General features: G+C 41.6%; 1 protein-coding gene across 7 annotated transcripts in view; it reads left to right on the plus strand.

Moving 5' to 3' along the window:
- The window catches only part of LOC115225773 (zinc finger MYM-type protein 4), a 133434-nt gene that overhangs the window by 67305 nt on the left and 50736 nt on the right, over nucleotides 1-15393 (plus strand). For all 7 annotated transcript variants that reach the window (XM_036514639.1, XM_036514640.1, XM_029796724.2 and 4 more), the window contains exons 2-3: nucleotides 11154-12299; nucleotides 15008-15056. In XM_036514639.1, coding sequence (XP_036370532.1) covers nucleotides 11154-12299; nucleotides 15008-15056 — 1195 coding nt within the window. The remainder of the gene's footprint in view (nucleotides 1-11153; nucleotides 12300-15007; nucleotides 15057-15393) is intronic.

Here is a 15393-nt window from a genome sequence, read left to right on the forward strand (position 1 = left end):
TCTAGCAGATTGTGTGACTGTGTATCATGTTTAATGTCACACAGTCATACCTATGCCTATATTAAATAAAATGATTTTTGTCCTACTTGCATAGGTTGGACAGAGTTTATTGAGGCAGATTTTCTATGTTTGGATACATTCCAGTCACCTACGTTTACTGGTTTTCCAAAAGGAGGTAATATTTCTCCATGGTAAGGCGCAAGCTGATAGAATCGTTAGCACGCTGGACGAAATGCGTAGCCGTATTTCGTCTGCTGTTATGTTCCGAGTTCAAATTCCGCCGAGGTCAACTTTGCCTTTCATCCTTTCGGGGTCGACTAAATAAGTACCAGTTACGCACTAGGGTCGATGTAATCGACTTAGTCCCTTTGTCTGTCCTTGTTTGTCCCCTCTATATTTAGCCCCTTGTGGGCAATAAAGAATTAAATATTTCTCCATGGCCAGACATGATTTTGCAGAATATTGGAAATGATTGACATTCATTTACAACAATCACATAATGTCAAAACAAAGTAACTGGCGGTGCCCCAGCATGGCCACAGCTCGTGAGCTGAAACTAGATAAAATAAAAAATAAAATAAAAATAACACACCTAGGCGCCGGAGTGGCTGTGTGGTAATTAGCTTGTTTACCAACCACATCGTTCCGGGTTCAGTCCCACTGCATGGCACCTTGGGCAAGAGTCTTCTACTATAGCTCGGGCCGACCAAAGCCTTGTGAGTGGATTTGGTAGACAGAAACTGAAAGAAGCCCGTCGTATATATGTATATATTTATGCGTGTTATATGTTTGTGTGTCTGTGTTTGTCCCCTAGCATTACTTGACAACCGATGCTGGTGTGTTTATGTCCCCGTTACTTAGCGGTTCAGCAAAAGACCTATAGAATAAGTACTGGGCTTACAAAAGAATAAGTCCGGGGTCGAGTTGCTCGATTAAAGGCGGTGCTCCAGCATGGCCGCAGTCAAAATGACTGAAACAAGTAAAAAGAGAAAAAGAGAGAGAGACCTTCATGTGTCATACTTTTTTTCTTTTAAGATAGTAAAGTGGGTGAGTTGAGGGAATTTTGGCTGCTTCTTCTAGCAGATTGTGTGACTGTGTATCATGTTTATTATTGATGAGAGCATTACATTTAATTCAGGTAACTATCTCTGGCCTATTTTTATACCTGTCTGTGAGCCAGCTGCTCAATGTCACAGCTAATTCAATGTGTGTGTATGTCATTTGTATTCTTATTTGTCCAATTGGGATCAGGGATAATGTTTAGGTATTTCTATGCCTTTGTGCTTTGAAATTAGACATATTGTTAGCATTGAATTGATGTTGTATCTGTAGTTGTTCTCATGTTATATACCTCACACTCGTGTGGGAGAGCTGCTGGGTGTGGGATAACAGACAGGATGATTTAATTGAAGAAACTGGCCTGATAGATAAGATACTAGTCTGGGCTGTTGTCTCGTGAGACTGTAAAATAGAGTTTCAGTTTACTTAGTTGATGAAATGAATTTAGCAGTCTCCCTGGGAAAGTTTATCATTATCATCATGATCATCATCATCATCATCACCACTGATTTAACGTACACTTCTGCCGGTGGCATGTAAGAGAACCATCCGAACGTGACCGTAGCCAGCACCGCATCGACTGGCCTCCGTGCCAGTGGCACGTAACAAACACCATCCGATCGTGGCCGTTGCCAGCCTCGCCTGGCCTCCATACCGGTGGCACGTAAAAAGCACCATCCGATCGTGGCCGTTGCCAGCCTCGCCTGGCCTCCTTGCTGGTGGCATGTAAAAAGCACCCACTACACTCACGGAGTGGTTGGTGTTAGGAAGGGCATCCAGCCGTAGAAACACTGCCAGATCAGACTGGGCCTGGTGCAGCCTTCGGGCTTCCCAGACCCCAGTTGAACCGTCCAACCCATGCTAGCATGGAAAGCGGACGTTAAACGATGATGATGATTCTCTATGCTTGCATGGATCAAATGGAATTCATTGAGGCAGATATTCTAGGGCCGGATGCTCATCTTGTCATTAACCCTCATCTGTTTCCAAGCAAGGTGGTATGTTCCCTAGACTGCACATGTTTTCTTGGAATAATGGAAAGGAATGACCCTGCTTATGTGACTTGTGTGATGCTCATTTGCATCTATAATGTAATTTCAAGGCAAGTAGATACTAACACACACACAGACACACACACACATGATATTCTTCTTTCGGTTTCCATATACTGGACACTTGCCAAAGGCAGCATGCTGTGGGACTGAATCTGAAGCTATGTGGTTTCGCCTTTACAGCCATTGTAGAATTCAGCATGAAAAAGGACCATTTCTCGGTAAATATTTTATAATAAGGGTTCAGCAAAGATTTGCTTTACCACATGCCGAAGTATATATATATATATATATATATATATATATACATGTGTGTATATATATATACAATTATAACAATGAGGGTCTTTGCAACAAGTTGCTAGACCACATACCGAAAGTTTTAGAAATAGCAGTCCTCTTGTTGCAAAGACCCTCATTGTTATAATTATATAAACTTTTACCGAATATGGTCCTTTTCCATACCAAAATATTATTAAATTAATTATATTTCACCAAGGTGCCACGCATTGGGACTGAACCTGGAACCATGTGGTTGGTAAACAAGCTACTTACCACACAGCCACTCCTGTGCTAAAAAAAAAAAAAAAAAGAAGTATAGTGTTTGATTTGTACAACTAAACCTTTGGTGGTGGTGCCTCAGCGTAACCACAGTCTAGTAACTGAAACAAATAACAAAATAAGATAAATGATAGCAACAAAGAAAAGACAAAAAAAAAAAACTTAATCTATTTGATCAGCAAAAATTAAGTATTAATTATACTTGCTGTGCATTGATAAAATTACTAGATTTGCTCACAGCAGAAGAAAGTGTTAACATTAATAAAATTAATAAAACTCAACGAGGAACAGGAAGATGAAGATTAATTTGATGAACAGAAATGAAGTGTTCTATACTTTCTGCTCTGTATTTACTGTTTTATCTTGTATTAATATGATGTACCTGCTGTTAACACACCTGGAACACTGGTTTCCACTATCTACATCCTGGTGGTGGTGGAGACAAGCTCAAACATGTAGCCATCCCACGCACACATACACACAATATTATCGCCATCATTTTAGCTTCCAGTTTGTCCACTTTTGCTTGAGTTGGTTGGAGTTTATTAGAGCAGATTTTCTATAGCTGGATACCCTTCCTATCATCAACACTTACCTGTTTCCAAGTAAGGTAAATATTGCGAATGATTCTCCTTTACGGCAGCGAGTCATGGTCAGTGAGGGTGGAAGATATTAAGTGACTAGAATCCTTCTATCACCTCTGTCTATGCTGCATCCTTCGTGTCTGATGGCATCACTTTGACTCCAACAATTCGGTGCAACACCAGTGCAGAATCACATCTCTCCGACAAGCCATCCTAACGAGACGTCTGCAATGGCTGGGTCATGCCCTCCATCGTCAACCAGGAGAATTCATCTACAAAGCAATTGCCCCAGCTCCCCTTCAGGGTTGGCAAAAGCGATGTGGTGGACAACGAAAGACCTGGCTGATGACAGTCAAGGCTGATTTGGAACCCAACCTAGGCCCCCATATCTACGGCGTTCGCTGCTGGAATAAGGAGTGGTTGGAGATCATGTGGTCGTTAGCTTCAAATTGCCAGGCCTGGTCGGCGTTTGTGAGAGATGCAGCATTGAGGATGAATGAAGTCAGCTCAACCCACTCCGGGTGAATGCTGTCTCAAGTCAAGAAGAAGGTAAATATTTCCTCATTGTCAGACGTATTCTTGCAGAATATTGGAAATGAAGAATGATACTGCTTGAATGACTGACAATCGTTTACAACCACATGGAGGCACATGGCTTAGTGGTTAGAGCAGCGGACTCGCGGTCGTGGGATCGTGGGTTCGAATTTCAGACCGGGCGATGTGTGTTTATGAGCGGCTCCAGCAGAAGGTAATGGCGAAACTTCTGCTGACTCTTTCGCCACAACTTTCTCTCCCTCTTTTCTTCTGCATCTTGCAGCTCACCTGCGACGGACCAGCGTCCCGTCCAGGTGGAGGAACCTATACGCCAAGGAAACCGGGAAACCGGCCCTTATGAGCCAGGCATGGCTCGAGAAGGAACAAACAACAACCATGCAGTGTCAAGACATGGAGACATACACACACATGCATCATCATCATTGTTCGACCGTGGTCGAGACAATGGAATTTACTATGTTACGCCAGACTTCACGGTCCATCATAGCATTACGGAAGTCCTGTTATTGGATGCCTGTATCCCTGGAGATTATATCAGGGTAGGAGAGTGTGCGCCCTCTGGTATTGCGAGCAGATGGCACACACATGCACACACATAGATGATGGACGTCTTTTAGTTTCTACCTACTAAATTCACTCACAAAGCTTTTGTTTACTGGGAGCAGTAGCAGAAGACCCTTGTCCAGAGTGCCATGCAGTGGGACTGAACTCAAAACTGTGTGACTAGGAAGCAAACTTCTCACCACACATGCACACCTCTGTCTGTGTGTGTGTGTGGTGTGTGTGTGTATACACATAACGAGCTTCTGCACAGTTTCCATTTACCAAATTCCCCTTGCAAGACATTGGTTGTCCTGATGGCTTTAGTCACAGACATTTGCCCAGGGTGGTGTGGAGTGGGACTAAACCCTGAAACCAGGAAGCCATGTGGTTGCAAAGCCTGCTTCTTAACCACAGCCATGTCTGCATAAATGATGTTTTTTATGCTTTCTGCTCTGTATTTACTCTCTTTTACTTGTTTCAGTCATTTGACTGTGGCCATGCTGGAGCACCGCCTTTAGTCGAGCAAATCGACCCCGGGACTTATTCTTTGTAAGCTCAGTACTTATTCTATCGGTCTCTTTTGCTGAACCGCTAAGTTACGGGGACGTAAACACACCAGCATCATTTGTCAAGCAATGCTTGGGGGACAAACACAGACACACAAACACACACACACATATACATATATACGACAGGCTTCTTTCAGTTTCCGTCTACCAAATCCACTCACAAGGCATTGGTCGGCCCGGGGCTATAGTAGAAGACACTTGCCCAAGGTGCCACACAGTGGAACTGAACCTGGAACCATGTGGTTGGTTAGCAGACTATTTACTGTATTATTTTTGTATTAATTTGGACTACCTGCTGTTAACACACCTGGGACAGTAGATTTTTTTTCTTTACCCACCTGCTGAGAAAAAAAAAAAAGCTTTTATTATCAACACCTTATAAGGGGCAGCATAGTTTCTTTTCTTTCCTTTCTGTTGAATATTTGTTGGAGGGAGGACTCCCCCCACCCCTTATCAAGACAGTGTTCCCTTTCCTTTCTTCCTACTTGACTACCCATCCATGACCTAAAAGTTGAAATCTACTTTCTCAGCCTGATGCCATGTTGTTTCCTTTGTGCTGCTAAGATTTGTTGAAGTCCCTTCTCTTCATGTCCCTGCTATTGTTCCATGTGCTGCTGGTGCTGTTTAACCTTGAGCTGATCCTCAATGAGCAGGCCTATGATCAAAAGTAGTTCATACTGTTGCTTTGGGGGTGGGGTTGAGTAAGAGGCATACTGTAACTCAAACTACAATGTCTAGTCTGTCTTATTTCTTCTTAGTGTGATTTCAGGGAAATTTGGCTCCTATTTCTAGCAGTGTGGGCAACCACATGGTGGTTCTCTCTTTCGCTTTCTTTTACTCTCTTTTACTTGTGTCAGTCATTTGACTGCGGCCATGCTGGAGCACTGCCTTTAGTCAAGTAAATCGACCACAGGACTTAAATTTTGTAAGCCTGGTACTTATTCTATCGGTCTCTTTTGCCGAACCGCTAAGTTACGGGAATGTAATCACATCAGCATCGGTTGTCAAGCAATGCTAGGGGGACAAACACAGACACACAAACATATACATACACACACATACATATACATATATACGATGGGCTTCTTTCAGTTTCCGTCTACCAAATCTACTCACAATGCTTTGGTTGGCCTGAGGCTATAGTAGAAGACACTTGCCCGAGGTGCCACACAGTGGGACTGAACCCGGAACCATGTGGTTGGTAAACAAGCTACTTACCACACAGCCACTCCTGCGCTTATACTGTAACCGAAGCTAATATATACAATCTGTCTTATTTTTTCTTAGTGTGATTTCAGAGAAATTTGGCTGCTATTTCTAGCAGTGTGAGCAACCACATGGAGGTTCTCTTTTTTCGCTTGTATTTTTATTTTTATTGCTTTGAAGCTAGTGGGTGGAGTAGCTCAGTGTTTGTTATGAAAGTTTGTGGGGAGGGTAGAACCCATGAGATTGAAAAGGGGACATACAAATTGTTATGTTTAACAACATTAACCCATTTAATACAAAACTACCTGAGACTGCCCCCAGGTTCAGTCTTACAAACTTTTTTACTTCTATGCGATTGAAATCAAAACCTTCCACCAGAATTTCACGTTAATTTATGTTCAAAACACCAACTTAATAATGAGTTCATCATCATCATCATCGTTTAGCATCCGCTTCTATGCTGGCATGGGTTGGACGTATCAACTGGGGTCTGGGAAGCCAGAAGGCTGCACCAGGCCCGGTCTGATCTGGCAATGTTTCTACAGCTGGATGCCCTTCCTAACGCCAACCACTCCGTGAGTGTAGTGGGTGCTTTTTACGTGCCACAGGCACAGGTGCCAGGCCAGACTGGCCATGATCGGATGGTGCTTTTTACGTGCCACCTGTAAAGGTGCCAGATGAGGCTGGCAACGGCCACGATCGGATGGTGCTTTTTATGTGTCACAGACACAGGTGCCAGATGAAGCTGGCAAATGGCCACGATCAGATGGTGCTTTTTACGTGCCACCGGCACGGAGGTTAGGCGAGGCTGGCAACGGCCACGATCGGATGGTGCTTTTTACATGCCACCAGCACGGAGGCCAGTCGGGGTGGCGCTGGCAACGGCCACGTTCGGATGGGTCTCTTATGTGCCACCGGCACTAGTATCACAGCTACTATTTCCATTGATGTTGATCGATTTTGAATTCGAAAATAAACTGAATCAAAGGCAGTGTATTTTAACAGAAATTAATGGTATCAAAAAGGTTGACGTGAAATCTATTAAAAATTCTGGATCTTGTTAAGTTTCTTCTAACCACTGGAAAGTTTTTCAAGTTTCCAGTAGATTATTTTTTTAAAAAATAGTTTTGGTGTAGCTTTTTTATATGCTGATGACAAAAATCAAATTAATTTTTTTTTTCTAGAAATTAATCATAAAGAACTTACAAGTTCTGTGTGTACTGATCTTTATGGCAATAGAGATCAGTGTACATAAAACTTTTACATAGTCTCTTGATCTGCTAGAAATAGCATCTTTGGAACAATTGGTTACCACCTTTTTCTTGTAAGCAGTCAAGAATCTAGACTTGTTTGACTAAAATAAACTTTAAATGCTTGTAATTTCTTTATTAATTTCTACAAAAAAAAAAAAATCAACTTTTGTCATCTCTATATATAAACGGCAAAATGTCTGTGTGTGTGTCCTTTATACAAATCCACAATTTTTCAGTTTGAGGGCTCACACTTTCTATGGTCATTCAAAGGGTGGTTGTGCACATCTCTACATTTCCCCAGTCACCCCGCAAAGCCATTAAAAAATCAATAGAAGTGACTTTTTAAAAAAAATTTCTATCCAAAACCCAATGAAAATGCCAGAAACTTGATATGCCAATTGAATGCCAGCTAGCTGTATGTGATTGGTCGGAGATTTGGACAGTACTCGTGTGTATGTGTGCACGCACACAGCTGTATATGCATGCACTAGCACTATGACCCGGCGTTGCTGAGTCATAGTGCTAGTCAACATATAAAACTATATCAAAAGTACATTTTTTGAAAAACTAATCTGGTGAAAATTTGAAAAAACTTAGTGGTTGGAAGAGATTTAACAAAATACAAAATTATTCATCAAGATTCCATGTTAATTTATGCACAGATATGTTAATCTGTGCACATTGGCGCAGGAGTGGCTGTGTGGTAAGTAGCTTGTTTACCAACCACATTGTTCTGGGTTCAGTCCCACTGCGTGGCACCTTGAGCAAGTGTCTTCTACTATAGCTTCGGGCTGACCAAAGCCTTGTGAGTGGATTTGGTAGACGGAAACTGAAAGAAGCCCGTCATATATATGTATATATATATATGCGTGTGTGTATATGTTTGTGTGTCTGTGTTTGTCCCCCTAGCATTGCTTGACAACCGATGCTGGTGTGTTTATGCCCCCCCCCCCGTTACTTAGCGGTTCGACAGATGAGACCGATAGAACAAGTACTGGGTTTACGAAAGAATAAGTCCCGGGGTCGATTTGCTCGATTAAAGGTACTGCTCCAGCATGGCCGCAGTCAAAATGACTGAAACAAGTAAAAAGAAAAAAAGAAAGAAACTACAAATGGACACAAAAACGATGATCAGTTGTTGTGTACCCCCCAAGTTTGTTTTCGTCAAACGGCTCTAAGATGTTAGTGGGAAACCGAAAGTTATGGCTGCTATTTCTAGCAGGCTGAACGACTACTTAGAGGACTCCTTCATTGCTTTATTTTATTTCTATCAGTCAATCAGAGAGGGTAGTTATTTCCCCCCCCCCCACCTCCCACATAGTTGAGACTGATGTGGCTGATTGCATGTCTAGTCTATTCTTCTTATATGTACAGGGAGGGTCAAAGCTGTAAAACCAAAATCTATACATTGATGCCTGCTTTTTGTGTTTTTTGTCTTTTTTTTCATTCCCTCTTGCATAAGATTCTTTTATTTTCAAACCTGAAACCTAATCAACATCATCTTAGCGTTTCTTCTATTATTAACACAAAATGCCAGAGTGGAAACGTTCGCTTTGCTCTTCGTTACCCCCCCCCCCCCCGTTAGTTTTCTGGAAAATAGTCAAGATAAGAGTATACAGAAAAGTACATTCCCCCCCCCCTACTCTTCTTCTTACAACCAACGAAGTTGCTGTAAGCTATCAATCATGTTCTCAACTATCTCTTTGTAATCTGCAACTTCATACGTTTTCAAGAAATTTCCCAACATTAGATTAAAATCTTTAAGTAACTCATCTGAATTCAGCCTCACACATTATCGAACTAAAAATGGTCGTTATTATTCCTTACCACCACCACTAGTTTTTTAATCTCTCTCTATATAAACGGCAGTTTGTCTGTGTGTGTTTCTGTGTGTCTGTCAGGTTGTACCCTCACCCTGACCACGGCTTTCAACCGATTCTGATGAAACTTGACACACACATAGCCCAATGTCATAATTCAAAACTAACGCAGCGAAAATTTTGAAAAGTTCCCCCAGTTCTGAAAAAAATCGATAAATTCGACATGGGGTCGAGAATCAGAAACACAAACCACAGACTGTCTAGGGGACGCAACTCGACCGTTTTAACTCTCAAAAAAAATTTACCATAATTTTTTTCCCATTTTTTTGCTATTTTTTGGCTATAACTCTCTAAAAATGCTTTATAGTTATTTCCCTTACAAATCAGAGCAACACCGGGCGATACTGCTAGTCTGTGATAAAACAAAAACGTTACTCTTTACTCTTTTACTCCTTTACTTGTTTCAGTCATTTGACTGGGGCCATGCTGGAGCACCGCCTTTAGTCGAGCAAATCGATCCCCGGGACTTATTCTTTTGTAAGCCCAGTACTTATTCTATCGGTCTCTTTTGCCGAACAGCTAACTAACAGGGACATAAACACACCAGCATCGGTTGTCAAGCAATGCTAGAGGGACAAACACAGACACACAAACATATATACACACATATGTGACCGCGTGTGTACCGTTGGCGATTTTTTTTTTTGTTTTTTTTCCTCTGCCTTCCCTTCTCCTATGTTTCCGACGAAGAGCTCCGCTCGAAACGTTAAACCCTCCTTCTTTCCTTCTTTCCTGAGCGTCCAATAATACCATATTTGTTCCACGTCCTCGCGTTGTTGTGTTTTTTTGTGCTTTCTTGTTTGGATTAACCATATACATACATATATACGACAGGCTTCTTTCAGTTTCTGTCTACCAAATCCATTCACAAGGCTTTGGTTGGCCCGAGGCTATAGCAGAAGACACTTGCCCAAGATGCCACGCAGTGGGACTGAACCCAGAACCATGTGGCTGGTTAGCAAGCTACCTACCACACAGCCACTCCTGCGCTAGTTTAAAAAAAATTATTGTAATTAAGCTGGTGTTGTGGTGAAATAGATTGTTCATCCTTTGTAATAAGGATCTTAATGCTTTTTTGTTTTCTTATTTCTTATTGTCATCATCATCATTGTTTTAACATTGTCCTCTTTGCCATGCTTGCATGGGTCAGATAGAATTCATTGAAGCAGATTTTCTAAGGCTGAATGCTCTTCCTGTCACCAACCCTCTCGTCTTGTCTTGATACAGCATTCACCCGGGGTGGGTTGAACTGGTTTCATTCATCCTCAGTGGTGCATGCCTCACAAATGCCGACCAGACCTGGCGATTTGAGGCTAACGATAATTTGTGATAAAACAAAAATGTTAACTCTGGGGAAAACAGAGATTAAGGTAATTAAACAATTCTGAGCATTTTCCCTCTTTTTCGATGCCCAGAAATAGGTACAAATTATGCAATAGAAATTTATACAGGGTCAAAGGGCCACCAACCAACAAGAGTACCACAGGACTTTTGTATGTGTAAGATAACATTAAGATAACATGAGCAATCCAATCCATGTTCGACAAAGAAATCTGAATGCTAAAGGGTTAAACATTTTATGAAGTGTGACATTCCTTATAAATGGAAAATGATTAGTCTTGAACAAATTCAAGGAATGTTTTAATTTTTTAATGTTTATTTTATCTAGTTTCAGCTCACGAGCTGTGGCCATGCTGGGGCACCACCATTAAAATAAATACACGCAACGCCCGGTCTGGGAATCGAAACCGCGATCCTCCGACCGCGAGTCTGCTGCCCTAACCACTGGGCTATTACATTTTTTTTTGTTTTTTTTTTTCAATTTTTTTTTCTTTCATAAAGTGTTTATAGTTTAATAGGATTGTTAATATTTTTTTTCCTTTCATTTCAGGTATTGAAAGTGAAAAGTGATGCAACTCAAATAAAGAACGGTGACAAGGCTGATCCTTCAGTGAGCAAAGATGATGACGATGATGAGGAAGACGATAGTAGTGTGTTCAATTTGAACTCGGAAAAGATGGATGTGTTATCAGAGGTATCTCTGTCACCACCAATTTTAACTAAAGAGACCGATCGGAATGGTGGCAATGCTGCTAGCAGCCATGACAACGTTGCTGCCGACACAGAAGCGGCACGCTTACCGTTCAGCGACGATCCTGATGAGAGTGATTCAAACAGGAACAAGTCGCGTCCACCATCGTTAGATAATTATAATGAAGATAGCAAAGAGACTGCAACTGGTGATGGTGGTGGTGGTGATGCAGAGGGTAAGAGTAAAGCAGAGAAAAAGGAGGAGGGAAAAGATGATGATGATGAGGAGGAGGCTGAGGAGGATGCAGGTGAGGGAAAAGGGAAAGGCAAGAGTGCTTTGAGTGTTGGTGATCCCTTGGAGGGCGAGGCTGCTGAACAGAGTCACAGTAAAGGGCCGCCAGAAGAGAAAGATACAAAAGTTGCTGAGGATGAGACAAGTAGACCTGAAGAGACGAGTATGGAGGTGGACGATGCCAAGGAGGTGTCCGGCACCAAGGAAACGGACGCAGCATCAAAGGGAGACGTGAAGATGGAAGTCTCCGAATTGAAAACGGACGAGAAGGTAGCCAAAGAGGCGAGCGGAGAGCCGGCAGATTCGAAAACAGAATCAACAGAAAATAATAACGATAAAGATAAAGATAAAGACGTTAAGGACAAGACGAATGAGGATTTCACCAGTTTAAAGGCGAAATCTGAAAAAAGCGAGAAAGATGAAGAAGCTACTACCACTACTACTACTACTTCTACTTCTGCAGTTGTTGATATTGAAGGAGACGAAGTGAGCAAGGAGCAGAAAGCTGAAGGCGAGGAGAAATCCGAAGACCCGGCGAAAAAAACTGAAGAAGGCAGGATATCTCCCCGCCGTACTAGAAGTCAAAACAAGACAAAGATGATCCCAGCGTCCTACCTCGAAGACATTGATCTTGACGACGAAGAGGAGGAGGACGACTATGATCTGCAGATCACTTCGGTGTCTGGCAAACTAGACATCATGAAAGACAAACAGGTATGCTTGTTAAGTTCTTTTAACTTCCTATATATATATATACCAGCAGTATCGCCTGGCGTTGCTCGGGTTTGTAAGGGAAATAACTATACAGCATTTTTAGAGAGTTATAGCCAAAAAATAGCAAAAAAATGCATTAAAAATGGAAAAAATATGATGGTAAATTTTTTTTTAAATCGTTGACACATCGTAGACATTTTTAGAGAGTTACTTCCCTTTAAAAAAATATGCATGAAAATGGAAAAAAATGATGGTAAATTATTTTAAAAATCGTAGACTCATCGTAGACACGCGCTAATACCCAGAAGGGCTCGATATGAATCACGACCATAAGATACCCGGTTTTGGTTAAACTGCACCGCAAAATGTGGGAGTAGTTAGGAATCTAAATCGAAGGGGACAGACAGTCACACAACTACAGTTTTATATATAAAGATGTGTGTGTGTTTTTGTGTGGTGTGTGTGCACAAGTCCCTTCTTTTGCCCTTCTCCTTCCTCTCTATCTCCTCCTCTCTGTATCGTTTCTTTCTCTTCTCTCTCTCTCTACTCAGTTTCTTCTCTTTCTCTCCTTTCTACCTCTCCTCATTCTTATGTCTCTCTCTACCTCTCGTATGTCTCTCTCTGTCTCTTCTTTCTCTCTAGCCCTTGTTTCTCTCTATTTCTCATTTTTCCTCTATCTCTCTCCCCTTTACTTCTCTCTCTCTGTTCTCCTGTGTTTCTCTCTTTGTCTCTATCTCTCTTTGTTTCTTTGTCTCTCTATCTCTCTTTGTCTCTATCTCTCTATCTCTCTCTTTGTCTCTCTATCTCTCTTTGTCTCTCTATCTCTCTCTGTGTCTCTCTCTCTCTTTGTCTCTCTATCTCTCTTTGTCTCTCTATCTCTCTTTGTCTCTTTCTCTCTCTTTGTCTCTATCTCTCTTTGTCTCTCTATCTCTCTCTTTGTCTCTCTATCTCTCTCTTTGTCTCTCTATCTCTCTCTTTGTCTCTCTATCTCTCTCTTTGTCTCTCTATCTCTCACTTTGTCTCTCTATCTCCCACTTTGTCTCTCTATCTCTCACTTTGTCTCTCTATCTCTCTTTGTCTTTCTATCTCTCTCTTTGTCTCTGTCTCTCTTTGTCTCATTCTGTCTCTATCTACCTTCTGTCTATTTCCTCTTTCTCTTTCCTCTGTATATGTCTCTCTTCTCTACCTCTTCTGTTATCTATATATCTCTGACACTCTTCTCTCTCTATCTCATCTTTCTCTTTATCTCATCCTTCTTTGTATCTCACATTTCTGTATTCCTCATCTCTCTCTCTCTCTACCATCTCACACACACACACACACACACACACACACACACACACACATACACATACACTTCCTGGTTACTGCCATTTCTGAGACTCCTTTAAATCATTGAATCATCAGGTAAAGATCTGCAAACTATCCAATCGCCAATGACCATCCAATCACCAGTGTTGATTAGATCCGTTTAATCACATCTCCAAACAGTCAGTTTGTCTATTATTTTATGATAATTATGTGAACAACTGTGTCATTAATTGCATGCTTCCAACAGATCAGTTGCTGAGTCACTGCCTTTGTGATGGCAGGAGCAGCAAAGGATTGTGGGATTGTCTGCGCAACTCAAGCGGAACGGATGTGGCAATTTCCGTTTCGCAAGCACTGGTTTCTCGTTTTACTGGTCACCGTTTGAAACCCTGTTGGTGCAGACGTGGCCGTGTGGTTAAGGAACTTGTTTCGCAACTATGTTTGGTTTGGGTTCAGTCCCACTGCCCGGCCCCTTGGGCAACTGTCTTCTATTATTATAGCCCCAGGCAGACCAATGCTTTGTGAGTGGATTTCGTTGACAGAAACTGAAAGAAGCCCATAGTGTGTGTATATACACACATATTCTTTTACTCTTTTACTTGTTTCAGTCATTTGACTGCGGCCATGCTGGAGCATCGCTTTTAGTCGAACAAATCGACCCCGGGACTTATTCTTTGTAAGCCTAGTACTTATTCTATCGGTCTGTCTTACCGAACCGCTAAGTTATGGGGACGTAAACACACCAGCATCAGTTGTCAAGCGATGTTGGGGAGACAAACACAGACACACAAACACACACACAGTTGTAGAGTCTTTCATTGAATGATAGAGATAGCATAGGCAGATGGTCAATGACAAATACCGTCATGATGTATGATAAACAAGGACTGTTCTCAACTGTAATTAACCAAGCCTGGACGCTTGGTCAGTGTACTCAAATGTCTAGAAGTCATAGCTGTAACAGTTTAGACTACTGCATCATTATTGTCATCAACCCCTTGACATTACTGTCTCAAATCTTTGGACTCCTAGGACAGGTCAGTTACCTGATTTCCATGGTGATGTGACCAAGATCACAACAATCCTCCCTGAAGTGGGTGGCAGTTTGTTGCAGGATTACGCATTTATAGAAGAGTTGACTGGAGCAACGGGAAATAGTGTTTTGCTCAAAAACACACTGCACTGCCCAGTGCAGAAATTGAAACCAGTCTTGCAATCCCTTGTAATTTTCATCTTTTCATTTTAATACTCACTCCGTTGACAATTTCTTTTCTAAAATATATTTACTTACTCTTTACTCTTTTACTTGTTTCAGTCATTTGACTGTGGCCATGCTGGAGCACCGCCTTTACTTATCTATTTATCCTTTTTTTTTTCTTTTACTATTTTCGCTGCAGTTGCTTAAACGTTCCTCTTCAAAACTCTCGCGTCCTGATGGCTCTTCAGGTAAGTTTTTTTGACTTGGTTCACTGTGTGGTTTTTATGTGTTTTACTTATGTTTATTTTGTGTGTGTGTGAGAGAGAGAGAGAGAGAGAGAGAGATACACAATTCGTGCTGATGTAAAAAGTTCCTAAGAAGCATTTGCAGTTGTATGGTTAACTACATCATAGCCAAAGCAAGCTTTAATTATGCTGTGTTGTTGGATAAGATGACCCTTTTTGATTTACAGCTCTGGGCCTTCAGAAAAAGCAAAGACATTTATTTAAACCCACACATTAAAGGATGAGTAGGTGTGTGTGTGTACTGAAGTGTATTGGCTGTCATTTTCATTTTGGATATGTA

The sequence above is a fragment of the Octopus sinensis genome, linkage group LG28, assembly GCF_006345805.1.
Source record: "Octopus sinensis linkage group LG28, ASM634580v1, whole genome shotgun sequence".
Taxonomy (NCBI): Eukaryota; Metazoa; Mollusca; class Cephalopoda; order Octopoda; family Octopodidae; genus Octopus; species Octopus sinensis.